The sequence below is a fragment of the Brassica rapa genome, chromosome A01 (assembly GCF_000309985.2).
Source record: "Brassica rapa cultivar Chiifu-401-42 chromosome A01, CAAS_Brap_v3.01, whole genome shotgun sequence".
Classification (NCBI taxonomy): Eukaryota; Viridiplantae; Streptophyta; class Magnoliopsida; order Brassicales; family Brassicaceae; genus Brassica; species Brassica rapa.
Genome location: NC_024795.2, coordinates 21,110,399 through 21,126,246, shown reverse-complemented (window position 1 = coordinate 21,126,246; position 15,848 = coordinate 21,110,399). Strand labels below are relative to the sequence as shown.

At 29.9% G+C, this 15,848-nt stretch overlaps 3 protein-coding genes across 8 annotated transcripts; 1 reads left to right on the top strand and 2 right to left on the bottom strand.

Moving 5' to 3' along the window:
* Nucleotides 1-375: 375 nt before the first annotated feature.
* On the bottom strand, nucleotides 376-3,021 carry LOC103834190. Its single transcript, XM_009110251.3, has 4 exons — nucleotides 2,116-3,021; nucleotides 1,372-2,003; nucleotides 1,107-1,297; nucleotides 376-1,028 (listed from the first exon to the last, which is right to left on the bottom strand). Exons 1-4 carry the CDS (start codon nucleotides 2,576-2,578, stop codon nucleotides 635-637), a joined length of 1,680 nt encoding a protein of 559 aa, XP_009108499.1. The 5' UTR covers nucleotides 2,579-3,021; the 3' UTR covers nucleotides 376-634.
* Nucleotides 3,022-3,930: 909 nt separating this feature from the next.
* LOC103834171 (guanine nucleotide-binding protein subunit gamma 2) lies at nucleotides 3,931-7,290 on the top strand. Its single transcript, XM_009110233.3, has 4 exons — nucleotides 3,931-6,246; nucleotides 6,724-6,776; nucleotides 6,850-6,894; nucleotides 6,978-7,290. Exons 1-4 carry the CDS (start codon nucleotides 6,124-6,126, stop codon nucleotides 7,060-7,062), a joined length of 306 nt encoding a protein of 101 aa, XP_009108481.1. The 5' UTR covers nucleotides 3,931-6,123; the 3' UTR covers nucleotides 7,063-7,290.
* Nucleotides 7,111-11,648, bottom strand: LOC103834181 (protein mak16). 6 transcript variants are annotated; one of them, XM_033292966.1, is made up of 8 exons: nucleotides 9,115-11,648; nucleotides 8,934-9,043; nucleotides 8,681-8,799; nucleotides 8,472-8,569; nucleotides 8,300-8,381; nucleotides 8,113-8,217; nucleotides 7,916-8,024; nucleotides 7,111-7,788 (listed from the first exon to the last, which is right to left on the bottom strand). In XM_033292966.1, the coding sequence occupies exons 1-8, from the start codon at nucleotides 9,174-9,176 to the stop codon at nucleotides 7,664-7,666; spliced, it is 810 nt and encodes a 269-aa protein (XP_033148857.1). In that variant the 5' UTR covers nucleotides 9,177-11,648; the 3' UTR covers nucleotides 7,111-7,663. The 6 variants fall into 6 exon arrangements, with proteins under 6 accessions (XP_033148857.1, XP_033148849.1, XP_033148848.1 ...); XM_033292958.1 differs by having other exon boundaries at nucleotides 7,111-7,572; nucleotides 7,658-7,788; nucleotides 8,300-8,569; nucleotides 8,934-11,648; XM_033292957.1 differs by having other exon boundaries at nucleotides 7,111-7,572; nucleotides 7,663-7,788; nucleotides 8,300-8,569; nucleotides 8,934-11,648.
* Between the last annotated feature and the right edge of the window lie 4,200 nt (nucleotides 11,649-15,848).

Here is a 15,848-nt window from a genome sequence, read left to right as displayed (position 1 = left end):
AAATAGATACCTTTAACGAATTTTAAAAGAAAGATTTTAACCAAGAAAAGAGACAAGTTAATCAATGAATAGAAAGGGAAAATATGAGGGAAGAAAAAACCTCAAACAGAAAAATACAGTAGATAAACAAAGATTTTAACACTACATACCTTTAACGAATTTTAAAAGAAAGATTTTAACCAATAAAAGAGACAAGTTAATCAATATATAGAAAGGGAAAATATGATAGAAGAAAAAACCTCAAACAGAAAAATACAGTAGATAAACAAAGATTTTAACACTACATACCTTTAACGAATTTTAAAAGAAAGATTTTAACCAAGAAAAGAGACAAGTTAATCAATGAATAGAAAGGGAAAATATGACAGAAGAAAAAACCTCAAACAGAAAAATACAGTAGATAAACAAAGATTTTAACACTTCATACCTTTAAAGAATTTTAAGAGAAAGATTTTAACCAAGAAAAGAGACAAGTTAATCAATAATTTATGTATATAACACTACATTTTTTGACAACATTATATGACACTACCTCACCACACATAAACTTAAGAAACACCTATTAAACACAAGGCAACGAATAAATCATCAGAGAGCAAGTAGTTCTCAATGTACCAAATGCTATTTATTTAAATTATTGCTTTTCTCCATCATTTTCTAAATCAGAAGGCTTCCGAACAGCTCGGAGCTGAACAGAGTTGTCAAAACAGTGGAAGAAACCAAAGTGAGGGAACCTCTCATACCAAGTCTCTTGTTGCTCATGTGTGTCCCAGTGTTCTCCACTACTGCTTTTCCCGTATTTGTGTACCCAACCCGAACCGTTATGTCCTTCACCCCAGCTCCGGTTCCAGCGGTCACCATGCTTCCCTTCCCACCAAGTCTCACCTTGCTTCACTCCTTGAGCGCTCGGGTTAAAGTTCTCGTCCCATTTGTCTCCCCACTTGTCCCAACCATCCCCTACCCACCTCTCCGCCCACTTGTCGGTGTACTTTGTGCTTCCGCCTTGCCCGTCATACTTCTCTCCCCACCTGATGTTTCAAAACCAACCAAGACAGATTTAGAAACATTTGACTTCTTGTGTTTTAAGGAGTTTGAGAATATATCACCTCTCATGCCAGACATGAGCGTGGCCAACATCAAGTGGTGTGTTACGGTCAAGGCTGCACCATTTGTGAGCCCATTTTTCTGATTTGCCGGTAGCATCGTAATGCTCAAACCACTTCTCTTGCCATTCATCTCCTTGTCCACTCTTTCCCCATTTGTCTGCAGTTTTCTCCATATGCACAACACCGTTCTCCTGTAATTGACAATTCAAAATAAAATCTCCAAAACAATCTACACTACGTGCAAGTATAGCTCAGTTTCACTGACCTGCATCATCGCCTCTCTCCAGAACTCACGCCACACGTTTCCAGCAGCATCACGTCCTGATTTCTCAGAACCAAGCTCCTTAAACCCAAAGTCATCAGAAGCCTCCCAGTACTTGTCCTGCCACTCAACAACACCATCAGCAGTCACACCACGTATCATAGTCCACCTGCAAACCACACCATCAGGCCTTTTCTCAACACCCGTCTGCTTCCACCACTTCAACCCGTCTTGGCTAACTCCAGACGACGAAGAATCATCCAAACCATCAAGAACACGAGCCGCTTCCTCCGCATTTGCTGAAGAAACGGCATCAAGGTCATGTTCCGACGATATGGACTTTGTCTCTGTCTCTGTCTCTTTTTTAACCTCGATCAGAGACTCAAAAGGAGGGATAACAAAGCTATGTCTTTCGGTGGAGAGCATACTCTCGTAAGGTATGGAAAGAGAATCCGATGAAGGTTCTTTCTCCAGTACAGGATTTGACAAGGTCGGAAACTCAGAAGGCTTAGGTTGCAAGTCCATACTCGCATTGGAACTCATCTCAGGAGGTGTCCAAGACCAAAAGTCAGGTCCTGGTGTCTCGGAACCAGAAGTTTCCGACCGAGGGACATACACTGTTCTGCTCCACATCCCTGGGTTTAAAAGAATGATTGTAACAACTCAAGTACTTAATAAAGTGAAGTGGCTCTCCTACAACATTAATCTCACCACATATAACAATCAAGTGATAGTGAAGAAAGGTACCTTTGGACTTAGCATCATTGCCGCTCTTCTCCTCGTCTTGAAACCCATCATTGCCGTCGCCTGAATTGTTAGAGGCGAGAATCGCTTTCGCGGCGGAGATAGCCGCGGCGGCGCGATCCACCACCTGCATCCGCTGAATCCGATCCCTCTCCTCGACGGAGACTTCCAGGATCTTCTGGAACTCGTCGCTCTTCTTGTTTAAATCTCCGTCCTCGCCGTCGGAAGCTACATTCTCGGCTATCTTCTCGAAGGCCTTCTCCTTCTTCTCGCGATCGACGGCGTTTTTCCACATGTCGAGGTACGATTCGGGCCCGTCATTCGAAACCCTAAGCGTCCTCGATCCGGTTCGATTCCTCCGGTTCGTGAAAATTGACGAGGAGTGACGGCGTGTTCCGTCGTCGAAGTGAGGGGCGTGAGGTGCGGTCAAGGCGGCGCGTAGGGAGACTCCAAGACGCGAAGCCATTTTTTGTTTTGGAGGTTTCGAAATTAGCGGGTGTTTAGGAAAGTAGTAGAAGAAGGAGAAGAAGCTTTATAAACAACACACTCGAACTCTTTTTTGAAGTTCACTTTGTTTTTTGATAGAAACGATTGGTTCTGCTTTCACGTGGTTTGAGTGGTAAAGTTGTAATTTTTTACGTGTTTAGGAAGGGAAGTACTTCTCTGTGGCCGACCTCTTTTTTTGGTGTGCGTGTGGCCGACCTATGCGGTTACACGTGGCGCTTACTTAACCGTTAATCGGAATAAAATAATACACTTGGTTTTGGTTTCGTGTATTTTTGCTGTTTTTTATAAATTTGTCCCAACAAAATTTCATTACATTTCTTCCACCCCCTCGCTCTTTTTGGAATTTTACATTTTTACCCAATTAGACCCGCCCTGAAACTTGTAGAAAAGATTTGGGCCAGAAGCTTTTAAAATAATTGGGCTCAAATAATTTTTAAAAATAAATAAATAAGAGTATAGTTGCATATGATAGGATCGAATCCATGAATGGAAATTTAATTTACAATCCCTAGTCTATATTTGCCAACTAATTTTACCATATGTCCTTTCGACAATCAATTTTACAAAACAAATATGACATGTCTACTGAAATTGATGACATGTTTTATAACTTAATATGACATGGACAATTGTATTTAATGTTAATTTATATTTTTGATAAACTTTTTAAAATATGGTAATAACTCATATAGTACATTTAATATCAATTTATATTTTTGGAAATTTTTTTAGAATACGGAACTAACTCATAAATCATCATTAAAATAAATATATTCAAATATGACATTAGAAATTTCGAAAATAATTTAATTATATATTTTTAAACTATACAATTTTATTACTAAAATTTTTAAAAATGTATACAATTTTTTTTAGAAAATTATAAAAATTTAGTCGTAAAATCATTATTTTCTTATATATCTACAAATTTTACAAATATTGTTTAATTTTAATTTTTTGGTAATTATGCAACTTTTACAAATTTATTTAATATATTTAATTAAAATAAGTAGATAGAAAAATCTATCTAAGATTATAATTTCAAATATATACATGCATATTCTTAAATATATTTTTTATGTTTAATTAAATCAAATTTATATTAAAATATTGATACGAAAAAGAAAATTTACAATATTAATAAAATTTTATTTTAAAATATAATTTATATTTATCTGTTAAAAAGTATTTTAATTTTTTTATTGCACATAGTTAATGAAGGCACCTAGTACATGTTGAACTAATGAGAACTTTATTTAAAAAAAAAAACTAATATTTTATTTATTTTTAAAAAAAGCTGAAAGCTGGTGCTTCACCCTGCCTTCTCCCAGGGCCGGTTTTGATCCAATAAACATAAAATGTTTGGGATCCACTTTGATTTTCGTAGTATTTCTGGTTAAAATCTTCAGTTGTACTTACAGTCCCAAGTTATGGTAATACGATCAACCTTCATTAAAAAATTTTAGTTTTCGTTGCTGCTGTTGACGACTCTAATTAAGGCCACAGGCTCATGCTAGCCTTGAATGTACTATAGTCCCTTATATGAATGTTTCTTTCCTTTATGTTGAATTAACATCCAAATTCAAAAGTTGGGTCATGTGTGACTACAATCCCAAGTTACAAGAATAAATGTAACCAGTCCCAATAAAAATCTACTTTTCATTGCTTTGATGACTTCTATTTATTTTCCTTTCAATAAGTTGTAAAAAGAAAACAATTGTCCCATTAAAATTCCTTACTTGATAGATAGATCATTTCTGAATTATTGATTTATATCAAAAGTGAAAACCTTGAGTTGTGTATATCATAACGCATAAGATCTCTTTGAAGTAACCTTTTAACAAAAATCGTTGTTAGATTGTCGTCCAAGGCTTCAAGGCACATGTGTGCTCTTTTTTTTCCAAAGTTTGGTGCAAATCAAGCAACCTGCAATAAGCAAAAACAGAAAACAAAGCATTTTAGAAAAGTGTCGTTTTATCATATGTGATCAAAACATTGTTTATCACATCCAAAATCATATATGGCTTGTTTTTCTTCTTTTAAAAAATATATATATATAATAAACTTTTTATTCTTCTTATGACATATAGAAAGGGAGTTTGTACTTAGATATTCTTTCTTTTTACATTTTAGATAATTTTTCTTTTAGAGTACTACAATTTGTCTCAACACTTTCTAATTGTGCATTTTTTTTTGGATTGGTCTCAAAATTTTGAATTGCGACAATAATCCATGATGCAAACAAATGACTATTAAATACAACTCAAAGCATGTGAATGTTCCATGCCAATGTTATCAAACTGGTGCAAGTTTACAAAGAATTTAAATTATAAACCTCAGCAAGCATGTGTGCCATATTGCCATATATACCATAACCATATCCACTTGAGTGCTTGAGACATATCATGTAAAGATACATGTAGCTTACACAAACATCTAGTGGAAACAGGACAAAATGTTAATCTTATATAAACTGTAAATGCAAAGAGGGTTGTGCATTTTTGCTGTTCTTTCGTTTTACTTGGTTACATTCTTCCACACCCCTTACCACTTGCGTCTATGCGTCTCTTTAGGCTGATGGAACTCTTGAAGTAGTAGAATGGGCTAATGTTGAAAGTTATAGCCCTTATTGGGTCATTCCGAACATAAGGCAACGCTAAAGCGAAAGAGAAAGAAGACGTGGGGTCAATCACGTGGCAGTCAGAGGTTGGGTTGGGGTCCATCTATTTGGGGAAAGACTCGATTCAAGGTTTGGCATCTATTGCATTAAGAACTGAAGAAACAGCGTACATGGTCAAACTTTGACCAGAGCTAGTCACACATACCCTACAGTTTACTCCTTCCCCTACGCGCTTTTGGTGCACGCGAGGTCAAACTAAAGTAGCCCGTTGCTAAAGAAAAATCAAAGTGTTCAACTCTAAAACAAGCAACAACAGAAAAACAGAGTTGAAAAAAATTATTTAAGACTATAATAAGTCGAATGGTAAATATTCTACTTAAATACTTAAAAAGTCCAGACAAATATTGAAATTGGTGAAAAGTTACCGTAAAGAGTGGTGACGCTATCATTTACACTTCATTGGGCCACAAACAGGCCCATAAAGCACCGAATCGGCGCGTGAGTATATGATATGAAATCTAAATTTTTCTGAGGAGACAAAAAAGATAATCATTTACCTTTTCTTCTTTCCGTCGCCTTTCTCTCTTTTTCAAAAAAACCTTTCGATCATCGGAAAAGCTCTTTTCGAAGTCTCGCCCAACTATTGTATTAGTAGTTGAATTTTTTAAAAAAAATATTCTATTGAATTCCATCTACTCTTTCTCTTTGTGTAGTCACTGAGATCTGATTGTTTCTCAAGCTTTGTAGTAACAATCAATGGTGGGTTTTTGTGTAAGGTTTATGAGTAACTTTTTGTCGTTTTGAGTAAAAGTTGTTGCAGTCCATTTTGGAAAAAAAGGTTGTCTTTCTTCTTCTCTGTCATTGGATTATCTCAACCAATTCGAATGGAAGTGGGTAGCTCGAATTCGTCGGGTCAGCAGCTATCGGGGCGGGTCGTTGATACAAGAGGCAAACACAGGATCCATGCCCAACTCAATAGGCTCCAACAAGAAGCTCGCTTCTTAGAGGTATGTTTATTGTATTGGATCAAATCTTTTGTGCTCTTTCCAATGGTATATGAAAGTTTTGAAACTTTTAGTTTTTTGGAATTGGGAAGCAATATAGCAAATGTGTTGATCTGATTCTATGAGTGGGTGAAGATAAATAAGCATTGATTTTATTAGCAGTTTGGTTCAATGAGTTAGTTAGTAGTGTCTTCTCTTCAGTCTTTTTGCAACAATTGCATCTTAGATTCCCAAAAGGCTTGATTGATATCTCAGGCTTTTAAAGAATGCTCTTCTTCTTATTGGGGTTTTATTAGCTTGGAGATAGTAGAAAGAAGAAGGGCCTTAGATAATGAGCAATCTCACTCGCTTTAGGAAATGTAGTGTAGAAGCAGAGTCTTTGATTTTAGGTTTGGTTAATATCTTTGATCCTTTGGGGTTTAAGCTCTTGTCCACCTATAAATGTGTGCATGGTTATATAAATCGTGTTAATATATTCAGGAAGAGCTGGAGCAGCTTGAAAAGATGGACAAAGCCTCAGCTTCTTGCAAAGAGTACAGAACGAATTTCTGCATTATCTTAATGAATAAACTCTCGTTTCATAACCTTTGACTCATTTTTATACAGGTTCTTAGACAGTGTTGACAGCAAACCAGATCCTCTTCTTCCCCTGTAAATTTTTGCCTCTTTTCCTTCATTTTTTTTTCTATAGACTATTATTAGATGATTTGTTCTGATTTGGTTACTACTTGCAGAACAATAGGGCCAGTGAACGCGACATGGGATCAATGGTTCGAACGTCCCAAAGAAGCAAAACGATGTGGATGCTTCATTCTCTAATCTTCATTTCCTCCTACTCCTACGTCGTTACCTTTTTCTCCATGTCTCTTCTTACAAGAGTTTGCGGTATTGTTTTTCATCACCCGGCGGTTTAATTGATGTAATTGGCAAAAAGAAAAAAAAAATCATTTGTGCAGATAAAATCTGTTGATATTGTGTCTTGATCTTGAATTTACAAAGAACCACAGTGACAAAGTCTGAAACAAAGGCAATATTCTTTTTCTTTTCTGAGACAGTGTGTCATACAAATTCAAAGCAGACAAAGAAAGAGTACTCTGATTCAATCGAACAGCTTGATGCAAAAAGGTAATTCAAGAACATCATAGTATAAACAATCTTTCATAAAAGGAAAAAAAAAAAACATCTCAGCTTATTAGCCTCTACTAGAATAAATACAAAACCAAAGGCCTTAAAATTTTGCATTCTCTAGTTAACTTAAAAAGAATCAGCACTTCAACTTTCTTCTCAAAGATTCAGGCTTTGCCTTGTATCTCCACTTTCTTGCTCGACCTATAAGACATACAGATATGTAAGAAAATACTACTGAAAATTGTAGACACAAAAGTATGCACAACTTAAAGCCAACTTGTGGAACCTCACCTCAACAACAACTACTCTTGGTTTCTTCTTTAGACTTTCCATTATCATCAGACTTCTTTAAAGCTCTTCCTTTTCTATGAATCACAACTTGCTCCGCAGCGTCATCACCATCCTCATCTTCCGAGCCTGTACAGAGTTCATGATTAAAATTACCATTATAAGCCAAACGAAGCTAATATATTGTAGTGATGGTAGTTCAATTGCCAGCAGATTCATAATGTCTCACTATTTAACAAGTGAGATGAATTTTTACCATGATCGTCAAGGTGAGACTCCTTAAATAGGAAGCCATAAAAATCTTCCATATCTTCTTCTTCTTTCTCGAGTTCACCATAGCCTTCAACATATTCAATCTCTGGCTCCTGAGATTCAGTTTAATGAAGAAATATCAGTACAACAAAGCTGCATCTATGTTTGATGGACTGCTTAGACAGAGAAAAACAAGAGCACCTCTTCCTCTTCTTCTTCAGCTTGAACATTGTTTTCAAGGTAATTGAGTATGTCAGGGTAGTAAACATCATTCTTCAAACGTTCTAACAACTTGGTTTCAATGGCCTGTTAACAAAAAGAAACATCAAATATCATGAGAATCTAAAGTGAGGCATACAAACAAAACTCTAAAGACATTATCAAACACCGCTGCTATTCCAGTCTTTTCCTCTCTTCTCGCCTCTCTTTTTATTTCCCTCCTAGGCATAGGCATAGACATTATCTTTTCCCTTTGATTCCAAAAAAAAAACAAAAACAAAAAAAAATTAAGACATATTGTGTGAATCAAATAACATATCGAACACACAAAATAAATTGACCTTGTTTCGAGAGCAAGTATTCTCATTCGAATACGCATTTGATTCAATTTGGTTAGTCTTTGTTTAACCATGTGCTGCAACATCTCGGGCCAATACAACTGAAACGGAAGATGATGATCTTAGTAGACACGCATATATAACTGAAAGTGGAAGAAGAAGAAGAAGAAGAAGAAGAAGAAGAGGGAGTGATCAATCTCTAAGGCTCTCACCAAGTGCTTATCAATGAGTTCAAGTGCCTTCTCATAGTTTCTAGGCAGCTTAATTCTCTCCCACAAGTGCTTCGGCGTGTGAGCTCTCTCTATAGTCTTCGTATACAAATAAAACACTCCTAAGTAACAACAACAACAGCAACGCAGAGATAATTTGTAACTAAATCACAACAATGGATTTTAAAAGAAACCATATTTCCACATGTATGTTCTCAAGGGAAAATCCTAATTAAGCACAAACAAAACTACGTACCATCGTGGTCACGGATGGTGGCATAGCGACTGTTGGCGAGAGGACAAGAGCTTTGACTGCAGATACTAGTTACATTATAAGGGTTTCTGCAGAAGATTCCGGTTTCGGTTCTACAAGTAAAACCAAATTTCAGACAAAATCTGAGACAGACAAAAGAGTGAGGAGAGAAAAAGAGACATACTTGGCCATATAACAGCAGTGTATGTATTTGATATTGTGCCATATAGCCTCATCTTTCTGCATCTTTCACAGTGAAGAAGACGAAACCAGGTTTATGAGAAGCTGTGAAGGTAGGCGGCGATTAACGGCCGGAAGAGTCCGCGAATTGGAAGTGAAAGAAGTAGATTTTATGCGTGTCTCTTAAGGTATTAATCTTTTGGGCCTCACGTAGCCCAATACTCATACACTCGAGAATCAAGAAAATTGATGAAGCTGATATCCATCCATTATATGTAGTTATGTGATATTTCAGATGATTTGTTTACCTATAAGCTTCTCACTACAACATTTAGAAAAGTAAATTTTAATAAAAATATTCCAACTAAATTTTGTTAAAACTTTTAATACTCAATTTTTTTCCGATACCCAATTTAATACTTCAAGTAATTATTCTGTTCATTTAATAAACTTTCAAAATTATTTCTATTTTAATGCTTAAACTATGTTTATTTTAATCATAAATATTAATAAATTTTAAATGACATTTAAAATCATAAAAATCATTAAAAAAATTTCATTTTATTTCATGTTTTAGATATAAAAGTAACTAAATTGTGGATGATCTTAAATTGTGTAATAGAAGTTTTGAGTTTTAAATAGCGAATTTAGTTTATTTTTTGAAATAGAAAAAAATTATATATTTCCTTCAAAATTAATTTTTTAAAGTTTCTAAGTTTCTATTCTATAACTTAAAATAAAATTAGAAAGTTTTAAGACTTTTTTCTTAGGATTTGGATATCTATTGAATTTTATTTGGAACTTATTAATATTTTAACTAAAATAAACAAATTTTGAATATTAAAAATGTTGTGTATTAAAATAAGAAGAATAATTAATTAAAGTATCAAACATGGTAGCAAAATAGTTATAGGTATTAAAAAGTTTAATAAAATTAATTAGAGTATTTAATGGAATTTCCATTTAGAAAATACGGTGGAATGTGTCGCATAAGTGATTTATAAAGAAACATATTCTGTCCAACACTTTCAAGAGAATATTATGGGGATGATTGGTTGGGGCTGTAGATGCTCTGGACAGCCAAAATTTAATCTACAGCTATATATGTCAACCAATCGAGCTTTGCTTTCCTTAAAAAACTCACAGCAAAAAAATCTCTGAAAAATCAAAATATGGCTGTAGAGAGCTTTATTTCCAGAGCAAAAAATTAGTGCTTTAGAAATCTACAGCAAAGAAAGTTACAGCAAATAAATCTACAGATTAAATTCTACAGCAAAAAATATAAAGCTACAGCACTTACCAATCATCCCCGATACTAAACTTTGTTTCACTATGATAGTTTTTTCTATTAAAATTTCTATAATTTTAAATATTATTTTCTTTTTTGACAACGAAATACTATTCTATTACTCAAATTTGAGTTAGTTTGAATAACTAGACCGAAATATGACAACCAATAAAACAGAGCTCTTTATGAAAATACTTTGCAGTCCTAACTAAAAAATCAAAAATTCTATTTTGCGCCCTTAAACATACTTAGAAGTAAGGATTACCCATTAGTATATATTATATAGTTGTTATCTTGCCAAAGTTAAATCTCTCTCTTGTTATAAATACTTTGCGCAATGAAGAAAACATAAGTGAATATCATAATTATATTTCCTCATCTGATGTAGCTTTTTACAAAGTTTTTCTAAAATAATATTGAAACATATATAGATAATTACATATATATATTTCCTCATTCAATAATATAATAATAGCTATGTAAGATGTTCCTCTTTTGCAGATAAAATATCTTGATGCATGTTAGTCAATGTGTCTTCCTAATTTACAAAGTACTACAATGCCAAAACTAAACATGATAGATTTTCTTTATTTTTAATGAACAAAACTAGATCTCGACCCGCCCAGTTATTATAACTTCATAGATTTTTAAATTTATGGTTTTTATGTTTTTTAGTTATTTGTAAATTGTATTAGTGGTTGATATCAGTTTTTGGATGAAAATTAGATGAAATCAGAAAGTGGTATGTTAGATACGTTTGATTTAGCAAGACAATAACTTAAATCAAAAATAAGAAAAATGTAATAAGACATATTTTTGTGAATAAAATAATAATTTAAATCAAAATAATAAAAATAAATAACATTTATTGTCACTTAATTTTTCACTCCACATAATTATTTTACTAAAAAAAAAATATTTCTATTTCACTTAATTTAGCCAAATTCATACAAGAATTCTTTTTATTAGTTTATAAAATCAGTTAGACATGAACATTGACTATCCATTTAGGTACGGTTTGTTCATTTCAGCTATTGTTTTGTTTTTTTTGTATATTAATTACTCTTTTTAATGTAGACCAAATTAATCTTATATATTAAAAGAGAAGTCATGACTTCTTTCATGTGTGATTTTTTTTTTAATTTGGACCATCAATTAAAAATCTTATTAAATGTATTTTATTAAGACTAATAATACATAGAATCTTTAAAATACTTTAATCATAAAATCTTTTGATATCTTTTTATTTTAAATATAAATATATTTTTTTTTAAATCTAACAAATCTGTTTTAAAAGATTTTTACAAGATTTTCATTTTCGAAATTATATTTAAATATTTTCACTAATTTCGAAATTAGTTTGAAATATTATCCTACATTAATAAATTCAGTAATCGTTTATAAAAAAAAAATCCTGTAATATTTTATATATTATATAATCATAATCAATCATATTAAAAGAAAATTATTATATTGAGATAAATATAATAAAATTGTACTAAATTTATAATTTTTATTTTCGTAAGTATAAAATATTTATGTTCAAAAATAAAATCTAATACGTTGGTAAGATGGATTTCTTTAAAGCTTATAATATAAAATCTTTGTAACTACTTTAATCATAATATATTTTCATTTTAAATATAATATATATTTATATATTATATTTTAAAAATTCTAATAAATCTGTTTAAAATATTTTAACAATAATTTAATGTATTTTAAGATATCGTTTATAAAATGAAAAATAAATAAATTATATCCTATTTTATCTACTTTATAGTCATGATCATGTTAAAATACAATTATTCTACTTAAATAAATATGATAAAAGTATATTCAATTGATAAATTTATAAATATTATTTTCATAAATATAAATTATTTATTTTAAAAATATAATATGATGATAGAACGGCTTAAAATTAGCAAACCATATAATACATGTCTAAAAATTAACATATCTTAGAATTTTGTTTATACAATAATATATTATCTAAAATGAATAAACATAAAAAAATATTAGTAAAATAAATACAGCTTTGAAACACGGGTCAGAATTTAGCATAAATTAAATACAAAATAATTTTCAAATATGTTTTCTCATGAATATATTAATTTGTTTAATAAGTAAATGTAAATACAATAAGATAAATATATAATAAGAAGTGAAAAAACATATGGTTTTAAACAATTGATTAATTATAACATGTAAATTATAAAATTATTATATTTGAAATAGTTATATAAATATTTAAGTATATGATTTAAAAATATATACCACTAATGTTTAAAAATAATAATTTATGTATAGAAAAGTAAAAAAAAACACCTGCGCGGTTGCGCAGGTCAAAATCTAGTTTGGGTTATGTTAGAAGAATATACCCATATAATTGATGCAATAATTTATGTTTTCTTATTGAATACTCCGTCGACTTCATCTTCTCCAAATGTATACTGTGATAAAGGTATATGGATAATAGTACAGGAAAATAACAAAAAGTCAATTGCTTCTTATTCTAGTAACGTTACAAGTCAGACTTGTGCATGCTAACAGAACCTGAACAAAAAGGACTAATATATATATGACACGAGCAATAACAGAAAACATTATTAGTAACAATTCAAGTCATGTTCGTTCTTGGACACAACATTGATACCATCATATATGCTAATGTTTAGAGTGGTTTCAGAGATCTGCTTAAAATGTCTATGAAACAACTTTGAGTAAACGATAGATATAGTAAACATGCAGAACAAACATGACTTGAAATCATATAGCGTTTGATCGAAAGGTTTATTATAGAAGTCACGATATATATAATATATAAAGGTTTGATTTTTTTATGACTGCATATATAAAGGTTTGATTACGTTCTTAAAACATAGACATTTTTTATTTATGTAATTGTTGTTGGCAATGTGGGACTTAATGTGATATTAATATGAAACTAAATGATAGAACAACTTAATCTAATGACTTTTCTAGTGGAGAGTCCAAAATAAAATATCACACATGAAAAAAGTCATGACTTCTATTTTAATATATAAGATTAAAGTGATTGGAACTTTTATGTAAAAGTACGTGTAAATCCAACCAAAATACTAAATTTAATATTTAAATAATCTTAACTCTGAGTTTTAGTATTCAAATTATTTTTCAACTCCAACTATAAAACTATTTACACAATTTTTAATTATTATATTATTAAATTTATATTTTTTAATTTAAATTTTAATAAATATTAGTTTTTTTTGTAACTGACTTATTATAATATATATAATATCTCAATCGATAAACTAAAAAAAGTATTGCATACTACATCGTATTAATTATCATAATATGTATTTTTACCAAAAATGTTCGATTGGTATTGAAATGATGTTTTGCTTTTAAATTTCTAAAAAATATTTTAAATTTTAATCAATTCGTATATGTTCATATTATTAAGTGTGTTTATTTTATTTATTTTTATTTACATTTGATAATACAAAATTATTTTTATTACTACATAAAAAATAAATTTTAGTGTTGTGAATTGATATATATTTGGTGTAACGTTATTCATCAAACACTAAAATAAATATTTTGTGTCGGAATTGGTATTCCACTATTGGTTTGCCGTTACGTTGGAAAATCCCTCAACAAAAGTAAGTGTTGCGTGTTTTAATGAGAAGAATAAAAATTATAAAATGTGCTTTTTTCTTTTCTTGACAAGTTTTTGCTAGCAATTCATCTTACTGACTTTGGTAGCATTTTAGTATCAAAATTTCGGTTTCTCTTTTCATTTTATTTCTTTTTTATCTTTTGTTTTTGTCATGTTTTGGATCCTTTTCGTTTGTCGAACATAAGATCAACTAGATTTTGATCCGCACATTTGTGCGGATATTTTTCATTTTATGAATGTATACTTTTAATTTATTATAAATATTTTAAATATATAATTTTAATTTTAGTGTTATATATTATGAATATACACCTTTTATTTTAGTAAATTGTATACATGGTAACATCCATCATATTATTTTAGTAAATTTTATTGATATAGAATATTTTTTGGATGTTATGATATTAAGTTTTCTTTTTTTTTGTTATTAAATTAAGACTTCAAAATATTAGATTACTTTAATTTTTCTAACATAATTTATTTTTCGTGTTACATTTCAAGAAATTATTCTTTATTATCTATGATTATACCTTTTGAAAATTTTAAAAAATTATCATTTTAAGTTTGCATACTTATTTTTAAAATTTTATATTTTGTTAAAATTGTTTGGAAAATTACACAACTATATTTGAGGTGGGAGATTATATGATTTTCGAAATTTGTTTGTTACTAAATTAATACATTATTTTATATAAATAATTTTAATTTCGGTAAGATTTTTATATATCTCTCAGAATATTTTTATAATTAATATAAATATTAAATTTATAATTAAAATTTAATTTGTCATTAATATTTTGAATGAATTATTAGAATTTCATAGTTTTTTAATAACATATTTTTAAATAGTGTATGAACTAAAGGTTAGTTATAAACTATTTTATTTTTGTATATTAATTTTTTTTAAACAATATATTGTTGAGAGTTTCAAAATAAAAAATAAAATAATATGTAGTTGTAGATATAAAAGTTTAACCTATGTTAATAAATTTATTTTTCTAAAAAAAATATAATATAGTTTACAAATTTTAACACATTTTAATGATGAGTGATAATTTATTTAAATGAAACTATTTTAAAAATAAAATAGATAAATTTACCCATATTTAATTCATATTATACTTCTATTTTAATATAATATATAATAAATTAAAATATGTATAAAATAGTATAGAATTTTTTTTTTTGTTTTATAATAAAATTTTAATTAACATTGAATTATAAAGTTATATTAGTATTTACGAAATTAATTAAGTGTTATTTTATAAAAATATTTAGAAGGTTGGTAGGATTTTGTTAGATTCTTTCTCAACAGAATTTGTTATACTTAAAAATAAATTTATATTTCTATTTTTTATTATTAATGTAAATAATGAAATATGTCATATTAAGTTATTCTTTGGATGGTCCTAGTATGACTTGTTAACGGTAGATAAAAAATATGACTCTGTTTTAGAGGGAGTTATTGGGAGTGAAATTTTGAAGGAATTTTAAAATTTAGAGATTTCATTGTTATTGGTTAATGAATTCTTAAAATCTTAGTAAAATCCTTTGTTATTGGTTTGTGTAATTTTAAATTTTATGAAAATCCTATGTTATTCAAAAAGTTTAGTTTTTATTGACTTTGTAATTCTATTAAACTCTTTTGTTATTGGGACATAAATTCTCTCTAGTTTTACTCATAACACTCAACTTTACAAATATCACATATAGTCATAGGATTCTTAAAATCTATGTACCAAAACACACAAAACACACAAATACACAAACACAACAAGATTGG